Source organism: Ascaphus truei, chromosome 1 (assembly GCF_040206685.1).
Source record: "Ascaphus truei isolate aAscTru1 chromosome 1, aAscTru1.hap1, whole genome shotgun sequence".
Classification (NCBI taxonomy): Eukaryota; Metazoa; Chordata; class Amphibia; order Anura; family Ascaphidae; genus Ascaphus; species Ascaphus truei.
Window position 1 is genome coordinate 144,072,373 of NC_134483.1, and position 10,211 is coordinate 144,082,583.

The window sequence follows — 10,211 nt, forward strand, 5'->3', positions numbered from 1 at the left end:
AAAAAAAACTTAGAATAGATCTAGTTTAATAGCATACTATTTTTAAAAAGGAATCTACAGACCAAAACATGCACAAAAAACGGAGAAGAGGAGGATTCTTTATAGTTTGGAATTTAATGCAAGAAAGTAAAGAACATATGCACACCAATATTTGCATTCACAAAATAAGAATGGTGAGATTTATTTTATTTAAAAAAAAAAAAAAAACTTACCAATACAGTTGATTTTCTTGAATATACAGTAAGCATCCTTCTAGGGATTGAAGTCAATGACGGTTAACAAGGGATCACGCTTCTTATAGCAGCCATGTTTCGTAGGTGTCAGATTTATGCAGCCGTTACAACATTATATTGGTTTCATTACCTTTTTCAGAACATGAAAGAAATTCCTGAGCCTGGTCACCTTGGGGAGAACAATCTTGTTCGTCTTTTGCTTGCTGGTCACTATCTATATTCCCATGGCATTTGTTTCCTCTTCATGTAAACACATTTGCACGGCTTGTAAAAAAAAAAAATAGGAAAAACGGCCTTGTGCACTGTTAAATAAGGATACTCCTCTTGAGTCAATCAATTTTTGAACTCGTTTTCTTAAGTCAACGATGTCGTATTAACGTTTATCCGAATAGAGTACAGTTTGCCGGAGTCCTCTGGAGTCTGTCAACATTCCATTTAGACTACATGGAAAAACCAAAAATATATATATATATAATTAGAAAAAACAAAAAACGCTAATGAAAAATAGTGCTCCGCAAACTGAAATATTAATACTTATAATAAAACATATATTAAAGGCTGTACATAGAAAATGTATAGTTACAAGTCCAATCCTGAATGCAGAGTATATGATGAATCCAAAGTAGGGAATCAGATCATTGCAAAAAGCAAGAGAGGCAGCTGTATCTGGGAGAATCACTCCCCAAGGAAAATCTGCAAGAAAAAAGACAACAGCGCACAACCCTAGTGCATTACCAAAAATAGGAATTTATTATAAAGTAAATAATGGTAATGCGCACTTACAAGAAAACGAGGTAAAAATCACAAAAGGGATTCTTTGCTTTTAAGAGGTACAATACCACTGCTGAGGCTTGAAATCTGGCATCCCTCCTGCTTTTTTTATTCATATATTTTTAATGTCATTCATAGATTAGAGATGGTTGTCCCTTTCACTGGTATTATTATATCAGTTGTCCCGTTTAAATCTCTCCCTTGTTGATTTAGCCTGTCAGCCAATGATATTTCAGATCTGTTCTATTTAAGATGCATGTGTATGATTAGTAACTATCCCTTAAAGTCAGCTTAAGCTGACGAAACACCGTCGGGTGACGTCATCACGCACACGTGACCGCGCTGCCACAAGGTGCTGTGTTTTGTACTGAGGGGCTCTTTGCTTGTGCTGCTGTAATTAGCTGTTTTAGAGCTGTTGATTTAACACGGAGGCTGGAGGAAAGCTGAGCACATTGTGTACATTCTCTGAAGCTGTGTGGAAGCTGGAGCCAGTGTCATTTGACACCAACAAACGCTGACTTTCCCTACAAACAGAGTGCCAAATGATTTTAAGCCTCAGCAGTGGTATTGTACCTCTTATAAGCAAAGAAACCCTTATGTGATTTTTACCTCTTGTTTTCTTGTTAGTGCGCATTACCATTTTTTACCGTATAATAAATACCTATTTTTTGGTAATGCACTAGGGTTGTGCGCTGTTGTATTTTTTTTTTGTGTGTGTGTGTATATTTTATATTCATTCATTTGTAAACTGTGCATATGATTAATAACTATTTCGTATAGCACTTTTCTCCCATTGCGCCTCAAAGTGCTAACAATTACAGTATAGTGGGCGGTACGCAGCACATAAGAACTTTACAGACACCGACCCTGCCCAGATGAGCTTACTATCTGTGTTTATTGCCTGAGGCACAGAGAGATGGTGACTGGCCCAAGGTGATAAGGAGCTGACATCTGGAATTGAACCAGGTTCCCCTGCTTAAAAATTATCTTTGGCAGAGTTGGTGCCTTTACTCACTGAGCCGCTCTCTCTGCTAATTAACCCAATTCCTCTCACTTACCAGATCTTGTGTATTTTTCCCCTACTTAATAGAGAGATATTCAAAGGATAAGGCTGCGTCCATAGATGGACCAGCCGTGCTGAGGCGTGCGGACGCTCCGCGCTGAGCCCCTGCATCCTCAATGAGGATTCCTTGAGATGGCTCAAGCGAGCGTCCGCAGGCGTGCTGAAGAGTTGGAGGTTTCAGCCGAGCGCCAAGCTGTTTTTCAGCGCGCTGTCGGCTGAAAACCTCCAATCACAGCACAGCAGCGTCAACGTCACGGCACCGTGACATTGACGTCAGTGCGTCGCGGGCGATTGGCCCAGCGACGTCACTGCCCCGCCTCCAACCACCTCCCCCTGCGCACGCTGGCTCGCCTGCAAGTCCGTGCAATCGCGCTGACTGAAGCAGGCGAGCCTCGGCTTTAACGCGCCTACGCTCTCCCCACACCTCTATGGCCCGGGCCTTACAGAGCAGGGTTGTGGTGAGCTTTGCTGTACGGTAAAACTAGGTGGTGCCGGGTCAATTGTATACCTCTTGTTATGCTTTACCTAAATGCCTTGCCAATCACTTTCTGCAGTTACTTACGTTCACAGGCTTCTGTATTCTGATTTTACATACTTTGTGCCAAATCTGCAGCATTTGATTATCTGGGTGGTAGTTTTAATTTATTCTGCCTTTAATTTGATAGAAAATCATTAACCCGATCTTAACGATGCTTATGAATAGACATGTACTGTCAATGTTTTGTTACCATTTAAAGCAGCAACATGGGTTTCACTTTTTATATTTTTTGATTACAGAATTGAAGCAGGGGATCTTCGGAGCTGAAATATTGATGTCGGCTCCTAGGACCCCCTGCTACGAGATATCTACCTCCGTAGGGGCTGCCGGTATCTCTGCAGTCAGAGAAACTGCGCCTAACCTTATAGTGGTGATTGTCCTGCGTCACGCGGGCAATAAGAAGCTTTGATGTCATACGGTGCGGCTTCCTAATGGCCTACGTGACAAGGGACATTTAAACTGACGAGATACTAGCACCCCCTACAGGGAGGTCTATATCAATGGGAGCAGGGGGTCCTCAAAGCTGAAATGACCAGTTCTGCTCCGGAGACCCCCCTGCTTCAATCGCGTAATCAAAAATAAAGAATGACACCTTTATTTCTGCTTTAAACCTCTAGATTATTCATGATCAAAGTATGAAACTCAAGAAAATGTTTATCCATTAAACACCAAAGGAGCGTGTGAAGTACAGATTCTGAAAGTAGTTTGTGTTCAGTTCAGCAATTTTATCCTTTCGATAAAACTTTCAGTTCTAACCAAACAAAATACATAAGGAAAACAGTCACGTCATAATGGTTCTTGGACCTGCTGCTGCTGGCTTCTCTTACTCATGGGGTTGGTGACCCTCTGGACTGTAAGAGGCCAGGCATTCCTGTAATGGCACAATGAGATTTCCATTTTCACTATTTGAGATCACCTAAAAATCCATATGGGGGTTGGCTCTATATTCTAGTTAATAGGAGTTTTTGTTCACAATATAAATCCGCCTAAAAGGTCAGATACAGTAAAAGTTGAATAATTTGTGTTATGTAGGGGAAGATGCATGGAAATTGCGTGGTGCCTAGTTGTTTGGAATATAGGATAGTGATGCCTTCAGGAATCAGGTGCTTGAGGAGAAGCAGAACTTTTTATTTTATTTTAAATGAATATATGACTACAGTCTCTTTTTAAATGTAACTTTTTCTGATCTTGTATAATATTGTGGACCATCACAGCGTGCACAATTGTAGGCATGGGCAGGCAAATGTCCAGGATAAGGAAAGATTTGAACTGGAAAGCCCAAGGTCTAGGAGGGTGGGGGGCAGAAACCTTCAGGCAGAGTGGATTACTTATTTATTAAGGCAATGTTTTTCTTTTAACATTCGACCACCCAACAACGTACGTGGTACATTCAGATAAACTTGTTCCTAAACATGCACAAATATATAGTACTTAAAGACCTTGACATAAAGATAATGAAGTTAGCTGAGAACTATGCTCCTCTGAATATGAAGGGGGCAAAACGCCCCAAGACTGAACAATCTGCTAAATGTGTTTTGCAGGTTGGACAATCTGCTCAATATGGCTTATGGAGGAATAAAGAGGTAAAGAAAAACTGCAGTAGAATTTGTTTTTTCAATGCTTTATTTTACCTTCAGAAATGTGTTCTGTGGAGCAGTGTCGTTACACTGGTTGTTTTACAGTTTGCTGTAGTGCTGTAATGTTTGCATGTCTAGTTTGCTTGTGTCTCGGAGACTTTTTGTCTGCCCCCTCGTAGGTGTTGGCTGAAATGTATTGGGCTGTAATGCCTTGCCGGCCCATTTGTCAGAACAGGTTTTACTTCACGGCAAGATGATCTCACACCATAAACACATTGATTGGGTCACGTTTGTTTGTAAAATGAACATGCTGATTATATATATATGTATAGAAATATATATATATATTACTGTACACTTCCTGCTAAACTCTGAAATACTGACTTCTCTTTCCTATTCTTGCTTCCCACGGTTTCTAAATATCTGAAGAAACGTTCCACCATTGTGTATGAACAAATCTCTTATTAATGGTGTACTCCAGAGAAGTAAAGCATAAGTAACTCACAAAATCACCATTTTAGATTTTGCTTTATTTATTTTCTAAAGCCTGGTTACGCATCAGAAAATGGGCAAGGCGCTGCATACAGTATATACTGTATCATGTTCATTTTTAGGCAAATAGAATTTCTTTCCGCTAAATAATAAACTTATAACTCTCTTCCCTTGTCAACGTTTATATGGCATGCATTCGTGTTTAACCTGTTTTAGCTTTCTTTTCGGGTTTTTTTCAATTTTATATGTTGGCTTCTGTGTTCATGTTTATGTACCAATTTTCACCATGGTCTGTGCTTAATCTGTAGTATCCATGATTCCCAACTGTTTGTTTGGCCTTCTATATATAGAAGTCATAGATATGTTACAAACACCAGGAGTATGTTTTGTTATTTATGCATGATAATTTATTTATGCATGATTCAATCTGTCTGTGGTATCTAGCTAGATGTGTTCAATCTCACTCATTCCTGTGCCTGCTTATGCTTCAATTGAGTTTTCCTTATTAAATTGTTAATTATTTCAACTGTAATGTTTAATACAGAGCTCTTCAAATCCAACTACTGTAATTTGGGGTTTTGCACCTATACAGCGCTCTCATCCATTTGCTATCCCAAGTTCCATAGAAGTGACCTTTAACACACCATCTTTTTCTTGACTTTTTTTAGTAGATTCTCTCCGATGACCATCGATGGCATGACTAGCCTGGCTGGAATTAATTTTCCTGGACATGCTGGCACAGGCTGGTGCATTTTTGTCTATAACCTGGCACCCGACGCAGACGAAAGCATCCTGTGGCAGATGTTTGGCCCCTTTGGCGCTGTCACCAATGTGAAGGTCATACGCGACTTCAACACCAACAAGTGCAAGGGCTTTGGGTTTGTGACTATGACGAACTATGACGAGGCAGCAATGGCCATCGCCAGCCTCAACGGGTACCGCCTGGGCGACCGGGTCTTGCAGGTCTCGTTCAAAACGAGCAAAACGCACAAAGCTTAACGAGTTAACCTTCACTCCCGTTTACACACGAGTGACAAAGGCAAGTTGAGAAACTTTATACATCGAATTGTCTTTGTAAGTCCATGTTGAGGCAAAGTGTGGGTGGGAGGGAGCAGGGGCAAAAAGAGAAAATTGTTTAGCAACCTTACAACAGGAGTTGTTTTTTTTTTATTATTATTATTATTACTGATCTTTGCATTGAAACTTCTTATATCTTTTATGTTTGAGTATGGACACTAACAGGGGTTTTACCTGTCTCATTGCATTCTAATGCCTTCAATTGAGGATGGAGGACCTTTTAAAATATTTCAGTGATGGGAAGAAATGTTCCTTTTGTTTATGCAGAATTACTTTCAAACCTGTGGGTAACTAAAGGCTTTGTTTTTGTTTGTTTTTTTGTTCTGTATTCTGTTAAATTCCATGTTGATATGTTGCTGTAAAATCTACAAAAAGTGTTATTTATTTCAAAGTTTACATATTTGTGTTCTTTTATTTATGATGTTGAAAACATATTTTGTCATTATTATTTGGGTTATGGGGCAAGGATGGGCTCCGTTATAAATAATAATTAAAAAAAAGCCTATTGTAAGAATACTGGAGAACTTTTCGTAGAGCAGTACCTTGCCAAAGAGACAAGAACCTCTTTGATGTGGGTTTCAAAAGAGAAAAAAAGCATCTATTTTTATAAAAAATAAAAATAAAAAAATTTGGAGAAACTTTTTACTGGTCCTGGAACAAAATATTTTGACTTGAATACTTTGCGAAATCTACTTCATATGACAACCTTGTGAGCTTTTAAAACTTACCAGGATATGTATGTGTGTATGTATGTGTGTATGTATGTATATGTTTTTTGTTTTTTTTGGGGGGGGGGTGGGGCGGCTCTGGCTTAAGGGTGGCAGGAGGGGAAGAAAATGGTCTAGGGTTTTGCTTTTCCTTTTTTTCTTTTGTTGGTGCCTTTGTAGTAAAGGTCAGAATCAATGGGACCGACCGGTTGATTCTAGTATTACAATCATTCATGGATAATATGGTCACCCTGGTTATTATGCGATAAGTTAGCTCACATGAATTTGTGATTTTGGAACAAATAAAATGGGGCAAAATAAAATTGTATAGAATATATAAATAGGAGCTGGCAAGAAAAATTAAATTGCCAAAAAATTGGAGAGGAAAGAAATCTGTTCTTCCTAAAGCATTCCCTTCAGAAGGCGCTCAAGGTGTTTAGTGATGTACTTGCAGTATTGTTTCAAGATTGTATGTTTTTTTTGTGGTTTTTTGTTTGTTTGTTTTAAGGGAGGGGCCTCAAACTCAATTCTCAAGGGCTACCTACAGGCTAGTTTTTTTTTTGATATCCTTGCTTCAGCACCGGTAGCTCAATCTCATTGAGCCTGTGCTGAACCCAAGCTATCCATAAAACCTAGCCTGTTGGTGGCCTTTGAGGACTGAGTTCAACGCCCCTGGTCTAAGGGAGGAAAGGCATTGCACACATGGTTGCATGCAAAGCGGCACTATTTGGGCAGTTATCAAAGGTATTTTGATCGTTCTGTTGAAGCCTAACACCTGAGCTTTTGTGTATTGTAAATAAGACCTTTGGGGTCATTTGAAGGTGGCGTAGCTAAGTAGCTCTCTGCAGCCTCATGATGGTTTGCCACTCTGTTGCAGTCATCGTTCTGCTGCAAGAAGGTTCTTGGCTCTGTCCTTGAAAGGGCCCCTTTATGTTTATAAATCTTTCAGCATTTTTGTTTATTTTCTTATGCCAAGTGATGTTGAAACTTTGAATGTTTTCGGTATCAGTTCTCATTATTTTCTTTGTATATGGGATTACATTTGTTACTCGAGAGCTGCATATTCCTTATGTTGGTCCTGAGGACTTGAATTACACTGCATCAGATTTGTTGCCAGTTTTTTTTTTTTTTTTAACTTGTTTCTTATTTTAGTCTGTAGATGACCTTTAGCTTTAAGCGCTTTATGGTGATGTTACACTCTTCGTTTACATATGTTTGTGGTATTAAAAGGAGTAGAACTGTAGAATTTTTGAAACAGATTTTCTTTTTTCCTGTTTTTATTTCCTACAATAGTAAATACCTGTATGCTACCGACATTTAACTTGTGTATGATGCATAAATCATTGTTCGGGAAAGCATCAAATATGTTTTGCCATACATGGATGGAATTGAAATAAAATGAAACTTGATTAGCATCTAGCTCACTATAATTGCAGAGGCTTTGTGGCTTCCCCAGGATGCATTGAGAACTATATAGTGGCATCCAGCTTTTTGTATACATGGAGATGCTCCCCCTTAGGATAAGCAATGTATTATGCATTACATACCTGTAAATTCTATTTGCGATTGCTTTGTTTTTCTGTTTTCTTTGTTTTACTTTTTTTAAACTGTAGTTAATCAAATATATATACCTTTTTTTTATGGTAGTGCAGTACATATACTGTGAAAAGTGCGTGTCAAAGTGTCAAAGCAAATTTTCATGCTCTATCTTCAATGCTCTGTATGCACTGGAATTTGTTCTTTTTTTTTTTTTTCCCCACTACCTTTTCTTTGAGGGGAGTAAGTTATACATTTGATGGCTTAAAGCAACTCTGGGAAACGCATGTTTATTCAAAATATATATTCTATATTTCAATTTTTGCAATATCAAAAATACTTCCTTTTCCATAACCATCAATCCCAAAGGCATTGTCAAGAGCATGGAAATTGGGCTTCACTTTGCAGTGTTTCTCAGAGCACTTAATAAAATGTAAGGCTGGTATTTATTTGAAGTTGTACTGTATGACTTGATTAATACATCTGTTGGAATAGAATATCTTCTGTTGAGTATTTAACAGACTGTACATGTTTTATTTTGTGTTTGGATCCTTTGTACTTTTCCATGTTCAGTACATCAATAAACAAAAAAAAAAGTTGAAGGGAAAGCTCTGTTGCAAGATTTTTCTTTCGCTCGCTGCTCCTCATCTGTGTAACACACTAACACCATAGAAGACTTTCTCATGTAGGCTGCAAAAAAAACGGCCCATCTTTAATGCACCCGATTCAGAAAAATGCTACCATGTAGAGCAATTTAAATAGGAATAGAATATTCAACCATATGCACAGAGCCCCAACACGTGATCAGGAAAGTACTGTTCCACAGTAATAACATCTGCTGAGTTGCAACACCTTTCTAACACCAGCAGATTAAAGCATATGTTGCTATTTGTTATTTATTTGGACTGTAGACCAGATGGGTTGAATAACATGATCATTGTGGCAGATCAAAGCTTCCATACACGTGCAGCCTCATCAAAGTAAACGCAAAACACTCAAAGTTTTATAACTTGTTTTAAAATAAATGAAAATTGTATGTCCCGGTATATAGGATTTAAGCGTGGCGTCTCCGGAGCTGAACTGCGTTCATTTCAGATCTCGGAACCCCTGCTTCCCGAGATATTTACCTCCGCAGGTGCTGCTGGTATCTCGGCTCAATTTACATGTCCCTGGTCACACAGGCCATTAGGAAGCCACAAGGGATGATGTCACGGCTTCCTATTTGCCCGCAGCATACAGGAAATCAGCGCAGTTCAGCTCTGGGAACCCCCTGCTTCAAATCTAGTTTAAAAAAGAGTGCCACCAAGAGTGCTGCTTTCAATCTCTGTTCTTAGTAGAAGCCATCAATAATCTCTTCCACACTACAAAAATTACTTGCCGACTTGTGTTTAAAAATAGATTAATTTATTTAGCAGACAAAACTAGAAAACACACATTTTGCAGGTGATACCCTGAGCCAGGTAACACTTTTTTTTTGTGTTTTGTGTTTTCTATTTTTGTCTGCTAAATAATTGCTTTAATCTGTTTTTGAATACAAGTGTTGGCAAGTAGTTTATGGAGTGCGGAGGAGATTATTGATTTCAGTGTGATGCTGAGCAACGTATCACTGCCTCTCTCTTACTGGTGCCAAAGAAGGTTCCCCGAACAAAGGATACCCTCAGATGTATCGGGTGAGTGCCGACTTGCTTATGACCAAGGAGGCGCGAGCTTCCCCCCCCCCCTCTGCTATTACCCCTCTACATAAAACATACAATAACGAGAGGACACATTTATGGAGGTAAAAGGCCGCGGCTTATTTATTAAACACAAATGGGGATAGCGTACCACCTGTCCGCGCCAGAATGCTCAGAGCTGAGCAACGCAAAGGGGGCACCCGGAAGTACGTCCCGGTGACCTACCCCCTCGCTTCAAACCCCCCGGTTACCAGCCCTGAGCCACTTCTGGCGGGACAAGCACCTACCCCCCCCCCCCCCAACTGCCGCCACCAACGGGCATGTTTAACCCCCTTAAATCAGACCCGTACCGCCATACCCCTTATGACCTCTTCCAATCCTTCCTGTTAATCATTATTAAACATGTCCACCCCAACATCTGACAACTGTACCCCATCCTCCCTAAACCAGCCACCCAATTTAAAACTGAACTGCGGGTGACGAATGACCCAACCCCCACATTGAACCAAGAAATTCCCCACCTTCCTGTTTAACCTCTTCCGCG

At 39.7% G+C, this 10,211-nt stretch overlaps 1 protein-coding gene across 11 annotated transcripts in view; it reads left to right on the forward strand.

The window, feature by feature from the left end:
• ELAVL2 (ELAV like RNA binding protein 2) overlaps nucleotides 1-8,620 on the forward strand; it is a 144,468-nt gene extending 135,848 nt beyond the window's left edge. For 7 of the 11 annotated variants that reach the window (XM_075595381.1, XM_075595371.1, XM_075595409.1 and 4 more), the window contains 2 exons: nucleotides 4,147-4,188; nucleotides 5,343-8,620. In XM_075595381.1, coding sequence (XP_075451496.1) covers nucleotides 4,147-4,188; nucleotides 5,343-5,673 — 373 coding nt within the window. In that variant the 3' untranslated portion in view covers nucleotides 5,674-8,620. The remainder of the gene's footprint in view (nucleotides 1-4,146; nucleotides 4,189-5,342) is intronic. The other 4 variants (XM_075595401.1, XM_075595426.1, XM_075595442.1 and 1 more) reach the window with 2 other exon arrangements.
• Nucleotides 8,621-10,211: the final 1,591 nt, after the last annotated feature.